Genomic DNA, 16,335 nt, shown 5'->3' on the forward strand with positions numbered 1-16,335 from the left:
GCGCGCCTATTGGCCTCGCTGCCCCGATAGAGCTACAGGGCGTTTCCTATTCGGGAACAACTAGTGAGTGGCTCATGGGTAGCCAGGTAGCTGAGCGGCGCCAACCCACCACATCCACCTGCGCTATTCAACAACCTACACATCTTTTTTTCTCTCACAACTAATTAACCATCAAATACTTTGACCGTGTCTTTGCTCTACACGCAAGGGCAGGTATTGCACAGTATCCCAAGCTTAGCATCTCTCTCTGCGGAGACTTGTTTCTGACAACCACACCCACCCCTGCAGGAAAAGTGACTGCACGCACGGTTCCTAGCGTATAACGTTAACATACCCGGTGTATTTTTACTTTTGTTTTGCTCGGGCATGCTTTTTAGGATGTTTTGGTCCGTCGGAAAACTGAAGATATGTGAAGTTCGCAATGGCTTGAGTCTTGACCCACGCCGCTCTGTCTAAAGACGGAATACGGTATCGTGCTTAAACTACAAACCGAGCCGAGAAGAAAGAGAAACGCCTCTTTGACGCCTCTCAAGCAGAACATCACGGATGCTCGACCCTATTGGGAGAGAAAAACCGGGTGTGGCTGGACACACCCCCATTGATTTCATCCTCACCCTCAACACCATACCATGCCATGCCATGCCATGCTCATGACGTGCCACACACATACACACTACACTACACTACAGTACCTGCCTACATGGGGCTCTTTACTCTCCGGGCCCTGCAGTACTCTGCATATATCCAGGGGCAGGACAGGGTATGGAGTAGGGCTGAGGGTAAGGCTTTGGCCTTGTGCTTGGGTTCCATTCGATAGTATGATGGTTTGCCACCAGCTGGTCCGGGGTCGTCGATGTTTTTGAGCTTGCACTTGAACATGCGCTTGCAAATGGTCGTCCTGAGTGGAGGCACATCTCGACTCTCTCACTGGTGGCCCAGGATTCTGTCTCAGAAGGCTGGCTTTAATTGCCGAGCCTCTCATGTGTGTCGTAGGGGCTCTTCGACTGGGAAGAGAGGAGGGGGTGCTTGATGTCGGGTGGTATCCCCCCTTGGACCTAGTAGCCGTTCGCTTCCCGTTGGTGGAGCATGGCATGCCTTTGGCAAGCTTAGGTCGAGCTGTAGACTCAAGTTAGACTAGATGGAGACTTTTCTGGAGCAAGAGCTTCTTTGGAACTCTTCTTGTTGTCTGTGTCTGTTTCTAGCTTCTCGATGGAGTATCTGGGAGGCCTTCGACAACCATCACGATAATACAATACAAAAAGGATGCCCGGTTCTGCTGCTTGTTTCGATTGTTCAGTCAATCAATCAAGCAAGCATTGAAGAACCGGCTTCTCTCAACTATTACCAAGTGATCGACATGACAAAGCTCTTATAATATTTCCTTACCTACCATTTTCGTCAACTTTTTCATCACCGACTATTTTACGATTCAAATCAATTTTGCTTTGGTTCGATTATATCCCGAGTCTATTTCCTAACTCGTCTTCCATTTTGGCCTTGTTGTCTTCGTGTCCCAGCGAGTCTTAACACCTTGACCTTTCTAAATCAATTCCAACTAAACGCTAAGAAACAATGGACGGATGTAAGTTATACCTGGCCAGCTTAGCAACTATCTACAGTGGTCAATTGGCATCTTTGCATCACCACAGCCCCCCTTAAAGACTCAGAGACACTGACACGTGAACTTGTTATCTGCTACAGTAAACGAGTTCCGCACAATGCGAGTTGCTGAAGTTCTCTCTGATTTCCGAACACTACAATACTACATAGCTGCTGCTCCTGTCGACCCTGAGGACACTGCAGACTATTACACCGAAGGATGGGCTGCCCTTCGACAATGTGCGCTGGATGGGCAACACATTCTGGAATGTGGTGCAGACACCAGCGTGCCAACTCCCCCTGGTGGAGAGCAAGAGCAGGTGAAGGCCGAGCTTAAACAGTAGGTCATCAAGTTTGCTAGACAGGGACTCGGGACAAGATCACTAACACCTCAAAGGGTTCTCCTGGACGCGTACGCGAGACGGCACGAGGGACAGAAGATTTACCTTCGACAAGCGGCGGCTCAACGATGGGTTGAATACAGAAAACAGGTGCTGCAGGGCGGCGTACCAAACTCGAGCAACCAGTCTCAACTTCGAGCATGCGATCGTCAACTGCGAGCGGTACGATAACCTCCAATGCTCTAAGCCATCCCAGACTAACTCTTGCTACAGGAGCTCTCAGCCATCGCCGACGAAGTAATCTACGCCGAGCTCAAGGCCTCGGATGAAGGAATGGGCCGCTGGACGGCAGAAGATCCCAGTCTCCGAAGCGTGCTCCGCTGGCTCCGAGCACGCCGGTGAACGATACGCCAGGGAACCAGGAACGACGAAGCCACCACGTACGATCTAAGATACCCCCAGGACCAACGGTTGTGATGAACGAGGGACGAAACGAAGAGAACCAAAAGCAAGCGAACGACGTCTACGCTAATCATGAAAACTTTCTTCCTATTACTTCTTTGACGCATACGATTCTTTAACGAATACCCTTGACGACCGGATATTTAAGGGGGAGAGTTGAGGTTTGGGGTTGTGATTTTTGCAAAGGATAAACATGTTTGTTATATCTTCTTCATGACTTGATGAGTCATGGTTTGTTTTACTGGATGTAAACGATACAGATTTATGTTGCTTGGGCACACTTTGAGATAGATGGAGAGCATCTCCTGGGTCTTGTAGGACCTTGATTAGGAGAACGGGGCTGGGCTCCATGAACTGCCTGGAGCAGAACAATAACATAACTATTTACTCTGCCTCTTCTCCTGCATTCTTTAATGATTTTCTCTTCACTTCATGACTTATATGCCTCACCCATGATTGTGGTTTATATTTCACCAAATAAGTCCTTCCGAAGTGGAGTCTCCCATACATGTTGCTCCCATTGTTTGGTAACCAATCCGAACGAAGCATTTATTGAATACAAAATCATTGATGTTCAATTGCATGTAATCTAGTCTATCAACGCTTGCTCTGAACACACAAACCAATTCCAACCAACATAAGAGCCATTCCAACCGCAGTATCTAAAATGGTCAATACACAAAGAGCTATGGAAGAACACAAACTCACCTTTACTGATCACTTTACCATCAACGTACCAATCACCCAGGACGGTAAAGAGGAACGCCAAAGTGTTTACAATGGGCACGGTCAAGCTCAATTCTGATTGTCGTCATTAGTAACTAACACCTCGGCGTGGCAAAGATTCACTAGACTATCCGCGATCGACACCCCCTGACAACCTTTGACAGGCGAGTTAAGAAAGCACAACTTACCAGCCTGTCCAATAAGCAAGAAGAACCAGATGCTTCCCGTAAGATTAAGAACCAATGGGATTGCGTAACGAGGATTCTTCAAAAGGTCAATGACCGCAAAGAAAGCTCCGTATAACTTTGACTTCAGCCAGCTAGATTGAACTGATGGGCTCTCGAGCACCGGATGCGTAGGTGGATTATGTGATTGAGCGGCACGACGGATGAAAGGGGTTGTGAAGCCCCACGCGAGGCCGACAAGAACGAAGCTGAGGATGTAATTGAAGACTGGTGGCTTCTCGTCTGCAGATGCCATGATGGTGATGATGATGCAACGCAAGCTTCCCCTGCGTTCTAGATTTTCAATGTCAAGGGATCAAGGAGAGGTGTGAACGTAGACCAGGGAACATGAGGCTCGTGCGCTCGTCAAGAAAGGGCTGATACTAGTCCACGAGGCCTATTAGTCGTCGGGCTGTGATGGTTGTGTGGAGGTTGAGATTGAACCACGGGCAGAATCTCGCAGGAGAAGTGCGTTCTAAAAATATTACTGGAGGTTAAGGCGTCAACGTGGCTGGCGGGTCGTGAACTCAGCCTCGCCCTAGGGAAATTCTGTCCACTAAGGACGCTATCCTTACAGGGGGCTGTTGTTGGGTTCTAGGGGGCTTGGGTTAGCTAGTGTGGCGCTTTCTGGCTCCCCGCATGGTCAGTGCTTTTAGCCGCATTCCCGCGCTGACAAGCGACCCGACCATCCATCATGGACATCTTTTTCTCACACAGACACATCGCTTATTCTTCTTGGTGCGAGATGCTGTCACCGCTTGCTAGGAGTAGCCCACATCTCGTCCCGGCCACTCGGAGATTCTTGGCGATGATCCCTGTTCAGCTGGACATGGGAACTTAAAGTTCTGATGCGGCGTCATCGGGATGTTGGACATGAGGCCCGTGGTTGGCCTCCCTACCTCCTTGTGATCAACATAGACCCTGTAGGGAGAGACCCAGTTCCGACGATGAGGGATATTGATAGACGCACTGCCAAGAGCCGCTCAATGGAGGACCATTGAGTTTGATTCGCTCCTTTTACCGCGGACACGCCGATGAGCCACTTGTCATATCCAGATGGATCGACATAACATGTCTCGCTGTCCCACGAGGACGGATCAGCTATATGCTAGAGCCAGTTAGTGTCTTTGCAGTGGTTTCGTCTAAGTTTCGGATCGACCTAGAAAGCTGGTACGCTCCGTGATTGGCTTTTCGATCTCGGGACTATTATCAAGCTCAACGACACGCAAGACAGGATTAAGTGATCGTCAATCTGTACGTCGGCATCAGTTTGACCGCATATGCAGATAAGTCGGCCAGCGCCGGTTGAAATTTCTTATTCATACAGACACTCTTCGATATGTTTACTTCGGAATTGTCCGAATCATACCCAACGTCTCAGCTTGCCGATCATGCAGAGTTTCTGACGATCAACCTACCCTTGACCAACCACAGGACAAATGACAGAATTGATATATCAGTTAAGTTGATCTTGCTTACAGGGCATTATCGGATTGCAATTGGATTCATGAATCTTAGGCATGTTTCTATTCAAAGTTGTTCCTCGCCAATGCTTTCAGAGTTCAAGTTTGGTAGAGATTCAGTGCACTGCCAGTCAAAATCTATCAGTTAATCCAATCACCGTGAACCAAGCTTGGAGCAAATTCAAACATCGAATAGCCAACTCCCTTTTCTCATTTTTCTCTCACTTCCTGGCATGTCGCTCTCATTCTCCAGTATTTCACGGGATCTCGCGCATTGCTCGTGATCGGTCCTATATTTGCAACACGCTCTGATGTCATTATCCACGTCCATGATTCATTAACTGGCACAGACCGTCTGTTCATCTTTGTTTGCTTTGGAGTCCTCACTTAGGCCAATGGCCGCGATTTTATGGAATTCTTGTTGAAATCAGCGATGAGCGCCTCACAGATATGAATTATGCGTCATGGCAGCTTTGCCTATGAACGTTATAGTTGTGGTGTTGTTGTTGATCTCAACCAACAACTTGCCCTTTCGAACTTCGTCTACAATAGTATTGATCTAGACTTAACACTTTCTATTGCATAATCGTGGATGATCTATAAGAAGACCATCAAACAAGATCGGACTATACAAACGATCGACCCAATAACATACCTACAGGCTTTCCCTATGATGTCCCCAATTGAGATCTTATGCCGGAATGTCACTAATCACGCTTGAACACCATGATCGAGCGTTTGTCCGTGACGAGACACTTGCTCAGGGGCAACCTACACGTCACCATGCAACAAGCCGTATCCGCATTATTCCTCAACAGAAGCAAACAATCCCGCCAGGTACTAGGCCAATATGCAAGCTTCCTTGTGAGAAAGCAGCTTGCCGACAGCAATGTCGTAGTAAGAGGAGGCTGGATAATACCCCGGCTCATCAGTTGCGTCAATGAAATTAACTTTGATGTTTTCAAGTTGACTTTAACTCTGGGATCGGCGATGAGAGGTCAAACAATGACTGAGAAACAGGTATAAGAAGGTCCTGTTGTCCGCTACCAACTCACCAGTTCTCATCAACACATCAACACTTCTCAAGCAATAGCTACCGCAAGATCTATTATTCTTTACCAATCTCACCACACACTTCCTTCAAAATGACTGATGCTCAGGTTGCCGGCGGCCACAAGGCTACTATCAACAACCCCAGCACCTCCGAGGAGGCCAAGGAGAACTCCCGTCAGGTTCTCGAGAACGAGTTCAACGGTGGTGACGGTAAGCTCCATGCGTCCCATTATAAGTCCTATTCTGACACCTTACAGTCACTGGCGCTGAGAACAATAAGGAGAAGAACCCTGGCAATGTTGCTGGTGGTCTCAAGGCGTAAGTTTCAACGTCTCTTAGACTTGACTACCGGCTGATAGCAATAGTACCCTGAACAACCCCAATGTCTCCGAAGAGGCCAAGCGGAATGCCCAGGAGCGCCTTGCTAAGGAGGACTTCTAAAATCTCTGAGGTTGCCCATTTCTAGCTAGCGATATTGACACCTACACAAATGCTTGGAAGGCCCTAGATTTCACCAGCGGTATAACTTCAATATGAACAATCTAAATTGTCAACAGATTAGACCCCTTTTTAAGATCTGTTTAATCATTCCATATCCGACTTGGCCAGCATTCTTGCCTCGCCAGTGCCACATACTTGATGTCATGCTTTATGGACTTACAATGTGATTTCTGTTGACAAATGGATGCATTTTACTATCTAGGGCACATGTCCGTATCGAAGCTCCAATTCTCAAACAGTAATATCCGAACCTTGATGAAAATATCGTACCAACGCCATTCTCCCGCCAATCTGGCATGAATCTAGTGATATACCGTGCTCCATATAACCCCTTACCGTGTTTCTGAATAATCGTTCAAGGCAACGCAGACAGCCCCTCTGTGATGTCCGTTGTATTGTCGGATAATCTGCTGGCTATGCAATTCCCACAATCTCGCATAGTGATCGGAGCAAGCAGTGACCAGGTATGCAGAATCGGCACTGAAGGCACAATCCCAGACCCAGCGCTGGTGCCCGGTAAGAGTGGCTTCTAAAGGATACGGCTTAGGTTCCAGGTCTGTGCTTGGTTCGATGTTCTTCACCTCCCAGATCTTGGCTGTGTGGTCTGCACTACAAGTGGCGAGTTTCTTGACGTCTGGGGATAGAAGAATACGGGTGATGTATTCCTTGTGAGCATTGAAGTGCGTTACTGGAACTAATTGTGTGCGATCAAAGCTCTGAATAAGATTCCACACGAATACGTTGCCCTAGCGAGATAGTTAGAGATTGATTTTCAGCACCTCTGATTGTTGCTTACAGCATTGTTCGCAGCGCATAGCAAGGACCCATCACTAGCGACAGTAACGCTGGAGACTGAGACGTCCTCTTCCGGGATGAGCTCATGGGAACAGTTGTTCTCAGCCAGATCCCACACCCTGACACTTCCAGACCTATCGCAGCTGATGATCTCACCCTGGTTGGGGTGAATCACCACGTCGTTGGCTGGACAGCCATGGTTGTAGCTTCGCTGGATCGATCCGGTCCGTGTCTCCCAGATCTTGACGGTCCCGTCCTCGGAGCTAGTTACCATCCATTTCCCTTCACAGTGAAACGCGACACCTGTGATATTCCCGGTGTGGCCCTCGAATGTCAACAATGGGTTAGGATTCGTAGACTTAATGTCGTACAGTTTGACGGTATGATGGCCAGCAGCGGCAAGGTATCGCTTGTCGGGGGAGATGCAGAGACGGTTCACCTGGGAGTCAGGGTGTTGAATCGTGCGTGAACAGATACCCGACAAGGCCTCCCAGAATCTAGAAGCTGCATGTCAGCCATTTGCGATTACCAGTCGAGAAGTGCATCGGATCGCACCTGATAGTGTGGTCATAGCCAGCTGCAAGGTGGGTTAGCTTGTGCTGGAGGATTTGGTGATAGAAGAGTCGCATTTACCTGTGCAGAGAATAACAGACATTTTGAAGGCGGAAAATCAGTCGCGTAAGCTCAGCTCATGGTCTTGATAATTATCCCAGGACTTTTTTGTCGAGGAAGTTCGAGAAACCAAGGATTCATTAAGATCCCAAGCTCTAATTCCCTACTCCAAGGCTTCCTCTCCACCGCGAAGAACGACGCGCATGGAGACGATATGCAACAACCAAGCTATGCATTTAAACGGTACTAGACTTCCCTCATACCTAGATCGGAACGTCGCATCCTCCTTCCATTCCCAATTTGAACAACTGGTTCTGACATGAACATCAACAGCAAAATTGATTCTCAATCACTAAAGAACACACCGAATATTGCCACGATGTTCTCTTCGTGCTTTCAGCTTGACCCGTGGCAGCGTCTGTGAACTATTATGCCACAATGTGGACACTTGCAAGTACATACCACAAAGATCATGCAGACCAAGTTCAGCCGAAAGCCCGAAAAGGCCAGAAATTTCTAGCAGAACCTCGCCAAGTTACTACGAGACTCACATTGCCTAGAAAGGGCGTCATTCGTGCGACGGGCTTGGCTTGTGTAACCGGTCGCACAGGCTCATCGTGGTTTCGCCCATGCCATCACCCGCCTCTGCAGCTCGTTCAGCACCACCGCCTGCCCACCGCATACAGCATTTGCATCAACAACAGCTCCTGGCATGGCAGATGATATGATTGACCCAGTCATTTTCGGTCAGGTCAACTTGTCATTCTCGCGTGGCCGGGCCGTTGTAACACAGCTATAGGAAAGTGGGCGTTATGTTGAAGGAAGTGACGGGAGTCTGATGTTAGAGCAGCTGCAAGTGCAGTAGCCGTCTACTGATCAGCAAGTGTATGTCCACGGAATCACGATCGCATATCGACACCAAGTTGTATATCCGAGTGCACCAGCTGTGAGTTGTTGCACAATGTCAAAAGCAAAGAAAGGCACCCCTTGCCTGCATCAATTTCAAACCGACTCTGAATGAATTATCAGATCATTTCACGAAAACATCACCGATGCAGGTTCAACTGTCGTGTGACGCCGTTGGAGGTCCAATACGGCCTGTTGACATCGAGACCTTCGGAAGTTTTGAGACATACACGGCATATCCTACGTGACCATCAAAACAGGAGGAATTGCTTTCTCTTCACTCTCATCATACTTGAATCATCAGGTTTGTTGGGACTGACTGCAGACTTCCAAAACAGAACGGAATCTGGCTGATAGCCCCTGACGGCTCCACCCCCTTCAATATGAGCGAGGGCCAAATGCTGGTATGGTTCAGCTGACTTTCATGTTCTCTAAGTCAATACATCTCGGATCTTGGGGCTGAGATACAATGATAGATACTATCAGAGATAAGAAAAACTACATTTCGAGCCACTGCGCACCTTCTCTGATTGGTGATCGAAAAGTCTTCCGCATCGAGGTCATCTGACAGTCTTTTGATGAGCTCAGACGTCATCAAGCACGAATAAACATCCCGCGGTGAATGTGCATGGCTTGAGGCTTAGGATAAGAAGTATCTTATTCATTTGGCAAAGGTGCCTGCAAGGCCATCTGTGCAACAACCCCAGGCTTAACATCTCCGACATTGTTATCTTGACTATTATTTTCCTTAGCAATGGATGATGTACCCGTTATCAACTACTGGCAACGATGCGGGATGGGTTGGGTGGTCAGACTGTGAATAGTCTCGTCCTTGCAAGATCTTAAGCCGAGCCAAGGCAAGAGACGGCATCGATCGATAAGACAGCCAAGATTGGTAGAGTCTTCTGTTGGCCATGACTTTTTCGATTACAAAGCGTTGGTGGGCAGACACCTGTAGGCTCAACAGAGAAGGGTTGAAGGAGTTGGGGGTAACACAAAGGCAGAGCTAATGAAGAGGTGCATGACTTTGCGTATCGAAAGATCATAGCAAGCTTACTGTTTCCTTCCTTATTTCCAGTCTTGGCTTGACCGATGGATAACACATGTCTTTAGACCGGTCAGGTTATTGATGGGCGTACAAGAGTGGCATGTCGACAACGATGTCGTGGCTTCGTGTACTTGGTTCTGTCTCTGGGACAACCTTTGGGCTCACTTGATGCAGCAAATAACGACAAACGCGGCTGCCATCAGGAAAGTCGGTCAACTGGTGAACTATGCCAGTTGGAGAGGCCCGACGCTCATCGGGAGGTTGCACCGGATAAGAGACAGGATGGGCACAGCATGATGGCCAAGACTAGGATTCTCTCAGAATCTCGGTTTCATATACCTGCACTATACACCAGCGTGATATCAAAATCTCAGGTGATGCGACTATATCGCCTTCTGCGTCCCTTCTCAAGCAAGGCTACTACTAGCTGACTCTTCATGAGACGCGATCGGTCTGTCGCTCAGAGTTAATATGTGACACCCACCAGATGAGCGCTTTCCAGAATTTCCAGTTTCTGTTAAGGGTGTTGGGCAAGTAATATGATGGCTGCTGCAACTACTTAGGCATGCACGCAATAGCACAGCTATTTGAGAAATGGCGTCTTTTAATACCCGCGAAGCTGCATGAGTTCAGCCGAAGTCACAGAGTCCGCCGAACCTGGTTCGTCGCAAAAGCTCGGGGTATGAGGCACAACCTTGCGATCATGCAGCAAACCGTCAGAGTTGGTCAGCATGGATTGTGATTTGCCGGACGCCTCCGCAACCGGTCAACATTTCGAGGCATTTTACCTCCATATAAGCACCGACGACGCGGTCCAGGAGGCGCTCTTGGTACAGACCGAAGGAGAGTTGCATGAAGTGCAAAAGCCACAAAGCGCAGCTATTCGGCCAAGTTTGTGCTGTAGTTCGGGGCCGACAGGAGCTGGTGTAGGGATGTGCATCTGGAAATGAGGCCCAAATACAGGACCCCAGATATGTGAATTTGCATCTCGGCTCAGATGAGCGCCATTGAGTTCGGGCACGAAACATATTGTCTAGGGATTCGAGCCCGATTAAGGCAACCAAGCATCCTTGACCTGATCGCCATCACAAGACCCGGTTGCAGCCGGCATCTTGACAACAGCTACCAACTCTGACAGACATGTTATGACGCTCCATGTCAATTCACGCCTTCGTATTGTTTGTGAGGCGGTGTGTTGGTGGCCGTTCTGAACAATGAACATGGCCTCTGTCGCATTGGCTGTCTGATATATACTATGGCCGAAGCTGATGCTCTCTAAGTTGAGACTATATATATAGATGGGCCTTCCTGATGTTGCGATGAAAGATTAGGGAAAATAAGAAGCTCAACTGACTATCAAACTCAAACACCACAAACAACAACTCCTGACATCGCTTACCATGGCTTCTTCTCTATCCTCCTATGTCTTTGATGATGAAGGCATGACTTGGATTACCTGTGATCTATGTGCTGGATCCTTCCAGCGTGGGTCGTATGTTCGCTACACTCCATTGTATCTCAGCTTTACTGACTCTGAAGCAGTGGTTTATGCCAGGCCTGTCATGGAACCAAACTTCGTCGAGTTTCCTACAGCTATCTCGCTACAGGATCCTCCCCTCCCCAGGTCCAAGGAGGCACCACTCCTCCACCACCTCCTCCATCCAGAGGTGGCCAGCATGACCGTTCTCACGGAGGCTCAAGTGGTTTCAGTGTCTATGGTCGCCGCTCTTGATCACTTTACCTCATGGCAGACTATGGTCAGTCTTGCTAAGAAATGTCTTTCAGGACATATATAAGAGGGGATAGCCGTATCAGGCTACATACAAGTGTGCACACTCAATCGTTCGAGATACCATGTGATTTGCTTTTATTGGTGTGGATATCTATCTATTGCCGGCATTTGTCTGGTGTCACTCGTTTTGAGGCTTGACTTGATTTACTCTGATCTTTGGTTTGAAGGATGAAGCTGAGCTGCTACAGGAGCAACAATTGGCAGCTATTCTCACTCCTTAAGAAATGAACTTTGCTCGAAATATGACATTTGTAGTTGTGCTGATCTGTTTTTTAAACTTGTATACTCGATATCAAGCCCAGGCGAATGCAACCGATTTGCCAGGGTCATCAACTGTTGAGTAATTCGTATGAGGTCCTGTGTAACTCAAGGATATCTGCCTATCTTGAGTAACATTGCAGTTCCCCTAAATAATCTGACAAATTGTCGTGGAAACTGTAGGCTATTCAATGGTTGTGTTGTTTCTTGGTCAACTCATTCATTGATACAACTTTTGGCGAATAGCATCTCCCCCTCTTGCCCCGCGTCATACCGAAGAGCTCGTTACTATTTCGTAATGAACCCCACCCCCACTCCCATTGGATCACATCACTCGTACCCCGATGCCGGCAAACAACCCTCGCCAACGTTTCCATATCTTTCGCCATCTTGATAAAGCTGCTGATTGTACTCATAAACGATGCGAACTGTCCTTAGTCGACTCGCACTAACATCTCGATCTTTGACCACCTCAGTCTCACTGTTCTCACTATTCCAACGAAGCAGCCCCTCCGTTATCCGCAAGATGTCGTCTATCACTGAACCAGTTCTTAAGCAGCGCGTCAAGCTATCTCTCATTCAACTCGCTTCTGGCTCTGACAAGAAGGCCAACCTCGATAGTGCAGCCTCACACGTCGCCCGAGCAGCTTCTTCAGGAGCAAAGATTGTTGTTTTGCCAGAATGCTTCAACTCGCCTTATGGAACAGATCACTTCCCTCAGTACGCGGAGACTCTACAACCTAGTCCGCCATCTAGCGATGCTGCGCCCTCTTATCACGCACTCTCTGCAATGGCTGCTGATAACAAAGTCTACCTCGTCGGTGGGTCAATTCCAGAATACAGCCCGGATACGAAGAAGTACTATAACACAACTCTCATCTTTGGACCCGACGGTGCCTTGTTAGGTACACACCGCAAGGTTCATCTCTTTGATATCGATATCCCTGGCAAGATCACATTCCGCGAGTCAGATATTCTGAGTCCTGGTAACAAGGTGACACTTGTTGATCTTCCTGAGTACGGCAAGATTGCTGTTGCTATCTGTTACGATGTCCGCTTTCCTGAACTAGCCACCATTGCGGCTCGAAAGGGTGCCTTTGCCCTTATCTACCCTGGCGCCTTCAACACCACAACCGGCCCTCTTCACTGGCAATTGCTTGGTAGAGCTCGAGCTGCTGACAACCAGCTCTATGTAGCTCTCTGCAGTCCTGCGCATGCTGAAACAGGCTATCCTGCTTACGGCCACAGTCTTGTCGCCGACCCAATGGCGCAGGTTCAGGTCGAAGCAGACGAGAAGGAGACCACTGTCGACTGGGAACTCGACCCTGAGAAGATTACCGAAGCGAGGAAGAACATCCCATTGAACACTCAACGAAGGTTTGATGTATACCCTGATGTAAGCGAGGGAAAGATCCGGTTTGAGGAACCTTGAGTCTTAGGACTACTACCCCTTTTAGCAGCACATAAGAGCTCAGATTGAAATGCGTCACGGGACAATGACGGAGTATATGTTGAGCGAGGGACCAAAATCCTTTATTTTATGACTCGATTTGCAGTAAAACGCCAGAGTCTTTTCCTTTTTGAACACATATACCTTTGCGTCCATGTTAATCTATTCGTGACCACCTTGGTCATGTTTTTGTATCTCCGTTGATCCCTATCCTGCGTAAACTCATAAAAGTAGCCAGACATCCTACCCAAAGATCCTCGGCATGGTAAACGGCTTTACTCAAGAGCCTTCTGGGCGAACTTGGGAAGGACGAAGCTGGCCTTGTGGATCTCAGCAGAGTAGTATCGGCACTTGGCGTCCTCCTCCTCCTTCGTCCAGGATCGGAGAGGTGTCTTGACATCGGCCTTGGGGTCCTTGGAGCAGACCATGAAGCCAATCTGACCGGAGGGGTAGGTAGGGATGGTGGTGTAGGCGTACTCGGCGACAGGGAAGATAGCCTGGCAGTCCTTCTTGAGGCGGGTGATGAGGGGGAGGTGAAGCCAGGGGCTCTCGGCTGTGAGCAAGTTAACGAGTTAGTGTAGTCCCATGAGAAACTACTATGCAATACTACAATAACATGGCGGGTCAGGAACAGCAGAACTGAACGGACGAACGCGGCACACGTTGACCAACAAACGAAATGCATGCTATCGCGGGACTACCGGAAGCAGAGCTGGGAAAGCAGCACTAGCTTCTGGGAGCCCCTAGGAGGGAAGCGGCACCAAAATGTACCCATCGAGGGAGATCCCAGCCACAGCGATCAACTTTGATCCGGGAGGGTTCCCCGATTCTGCCGTTCCTAGGGACGCCAGTTACTCTCCTCAAGAAAATAGGGAACATACAACCTTGAGTAGTAATGACGCCGCCCTCGCGGAGAGCGTCGTGGAGGAGCTGGAAGTAGCTCTTCTGGAAGAGAGCCTCGGCGGGACCATCGGGATCGGAGGAGTCGGTGATGATGACGTCGAACTCGTTCTTGTAGTCGTTGAGGAACTTGAAGCCATCGCCAATGTGGGTCTTGGACTTGGGGTGGTCGAAACCGCAGGCCATGGAGGGGAGGTGCTCCTTGGAGAGGCGGACAACAGCCTCGTCGATGTCGCAGAGGGTGGCCTCCTCAACACAGTCGTGCTTGACGATCTCACGGAGAACACCGCCATCACCACCGCCAATGACAAGAACCTTCTTGGGGTTGGGGTGGGAGTTGAGGGCGAGGTGGGCGATCATCTCCTGGTAGGAGAACTCGTCACGCTCGGTGCACTGGATAACGTTGTCGAGAACCAGAACGTTGCCAAAGTCGGTGGACTTGAAGATGAGGACATCCTGGTACTTGCTCTTCTCGTGGACGAGGACCTTCTCGACGCGGAGGGTCATGGCATGGCCTATTGGGTAGGTTAAGAATTGAAAGCTATTTTCTGAATGGATCATATGTGCCTACCGGGCCACATGTCCGAGATCTCTCGGAACCAGCCATCTGAAAAGAATGTTAGCTTTTGCCGACAAGAATTAAAAACTCTGAGGGAATTGGAGTGTATGCGAAGATCTTGGTGTATAGAGGGGAAGCGTAGATTGAAGAGCTGAGGCTGTCGCTATTATGTAGCGATAAGCTCAAGAATTTGAGCCCCGACTCTTACGAGAACCAATCATCAGGTCATAGGCTTCATTTCAAAAAGAAACCGTGAGGAATTGAGTGACCAGACATGTGCATGATGGTGATGATCATCATGAGAGAGGGGCAGGATAACGCGGGGCAGTAGAAAAAAAGATAACATGAACAGCAAGAAAAACATACCCTTGATGGTAGGGTGGGTGATCTCCTCGGAAGACATTTTGCTGTTAGAAGAGTAGAAAGAATAAAAAGTCCGACGTGACGTAAATGCAAGCGACGAGCCGAAGGTGGAAGTGGTGATGTTTCGTGGAGGTGAAGAAAAAGGCGGGAGTCTCGACTTTTTAAAAAGGTGCATCCGCATCCGCATCCATTCCTGCTTCTGTACACGGTTGTACAGGTACCCGCGTCCGCGCCTGCGAATGCAAGAGCTCCCGGTCGTAAATATTAGTGGAGATACAGCCATTGGATCCAATGGCTTTTAGCGGGTAAAAAATTTGATGCCGCCCACACAGGGACAGAAACAGAACCTGGTGTTGGCACTGTCGTTTTTTGGGCATCGATTGATTGGGGCCCCAGGCGGTTATTAGGCGGTGACTTTCAAGGTTCACGAGGCATTACTGGGTACCCTAGACAACTTTGTCTCACTGTAAACGGTGAAATAGAGTCATGATACAACGCGTTGGCCGTTTAACCCATGTTGTACTGTCCTTGTACTTGGTCAACGCTAACTAACGTTAAATCTTGTAACTCATTATTCTGCCCAATTGCTGCCATTTTCGGCTTAACCGCGCTAACACGTCAGTGGGACAAGACAAGACAAGAGATCAAACAGTCCATAGCACAACGTGGGGTGGTGGAACGACGCTTGGGAGAGGAGAGAGAGTTGGATATCAAAGGTGAAGTTGACTTAACCTCTCTAATTATTTCCTCTTGTGGTAATTTGACCTTTAACCCCAGCATGGTCCATATCAGAAGCGGGCCATGGGGATCGTGATTAGGAGCTAAATGGCCTATAGGCAATTCAAATGGGGATACATAGTTACGAGACGCTTCACATCGGTGACTTGGAATATACCTCGGAGAGAAGTTGGTAACTGAGGGGATATATCTCTTGAAGTCATTTCCCTTTCTCGTCTCTCATCACAAGGCAGAGCGTAAGCATGACCAGGGACCCAAATAGAACAATATACATCGCTTGTTTGGTATATCCTTCAACAAGCTCAGACAAAGAGGAGGATGCGGGCTGATATCGTGGTACAAAAGATCCTTCCCAGATTTACAAACTTTTCCCGCTATCAAGGCACAATCTTCCAATATCCAGAATCAGGGGACACCCAACTTCATCTGAATAGTATTGACTCATCCAGCCCATATAATCGTACGCCCTTGTTACCCCCTAGCGCCATTCACCCCTAAACCTTGATTGCAGGAACGCCTTGTAAACCAGAACCTTCCTGTGAAAC

General features: G+C 48.6%; 6 protein-coding genes across 6 annotated transcripts; 4 read left to right on the plus strand and 2 right to left on the minus strand.

The window, feature by feature from the left end:
• Window positions 1-1,572: 1,572 nt before the first annotated feature.
• On the plus strand, window positions 1,573-2,342 carry J7337_005869 (uncharacterized protein; the record flags this gene model as incomplete). The annotated part of the gene is made up of 4 exons (XM_044823541.1): window positions 1,573-1,582; window positions 1,702-1,939; window positions 1,997-2,162; window positions 2,214-2,342. 4 exons carry the CDS (start codon window positions 1,573-1,575, stop codon window positions 2,340-2,342), a joined length of 543 nt encoding a protein of 180 aa, XP_044682032.1.
• Window positions 2,343-5,960: 3,618 nt separating this feature from the next.
• J7337_005870 (uncharacterized protein) lies at window positions 5,961-6,309 on the plus strand (the record flags this gene model as incomplete). Its single annotated transcript, XM_044823542.1, has 3 exons — window positions 5,961-6,078; window positions 6,126-6,186; window positions 6,234-6,309. The coding sequence occupies 3 exons, from the start codon at window positions 5,961-5,963 to the stop codon at window positions 6,307-6,309; spliced, it is 255 nt and encodes an 84-aa protein (XP_044682033.1).
• Window positions 6,310-6,701: 392 nt separating this feature from the next.
• On the minus strand, window positions 6,702-7,819 carry J7337_005871 (uncharacterized protein; the record flags this gene model as incomplete). Its single annotated transcript, XM_044823543.1, has 4 exons — window positions 6,702-7,115; window positions 7,166-7,661; window positions 7,720-7,741; window positions 7,798-7,819. The coding sequence occupies 4 exons, from the start codon at window positions 7,817-7,819 to the stop codon at window positions 6,702-6,704; spliced, it is 954 nt and encodes a 317-aa protein (XP_044682034.1).
• Window positions 7,820-11,130: 3,311 nt separating this feature from the next.
• On the plus strand, window positions 11,131-11,526 carry J7337_005872 (uncharacterized protein; the record flags this gene model as incomplete). The annotated part of the gene is made up of 2 exons (XM_044823544.1): window positions 11,131-11,222; window positions 11,253-11,526. The coding sequence occupies 2 exons, from the start codon at window positions 11,131-11,133 to the stop codon at window positions 11,524-11,526; spliced, it is 366 nt and encodes a 121-aa protein (XP_044682035.1).
• Window positions 11,527-12,306: 780 nt separating this feature from the next.
• J7337_005873 (uncharacterized protein) lies at window positions 12,307-13,212 on the plus strand (the record flags this gene model as incomplete). The annotated part of the gene is made up of 1 exon (XM_044823545.1): window positions 12,307-13,212. The coding sequence occupies one exon, from the start codon at window positions 12,307-12,309 to the stop codon at window positions 13,210-13,212; it is 906 nt and encodes a 301-aa protein (XP_044682036.1).
• Window positions 13,213-13,505: 293 nt separating this feature from the next.
• Window positions 13,506-15,092, minus strand: SPE3 (putrescine aminopropyltransferase; the record flags this gene model as incomplete). Its single annotated transcript, XM_044823546.1, has 4 exons — window positions 13,506-13,783; window positions 14,115-14,645; window positions 14,702-14,737; window positions 15,056-15,092. 4 exons carry the CDS (start codon window positions 15,090-15,092, stop codon window positions 13,506-13,508), a joined length of 882 nt encoding a protein of 293 aa, XP_044682037.1.
• Between the last annotated feature and the right edge of the window lie 1,243 nt (window positions 15,093-16,335).

This window comes from Fusarium musae, chromosome 4, assembly GCF_019915245.1.
Source record: "Fusarium musae strain F31 chromosome 4, whole genome shotgun sequence".
In the NCBI taxonomy this organism is placed as follows: Eukaryota; Fungi; Ascomycota; class Sordariomycetes; order Hypocreales; family Nectriaceae; genus Fusarium; species Fusarium musae.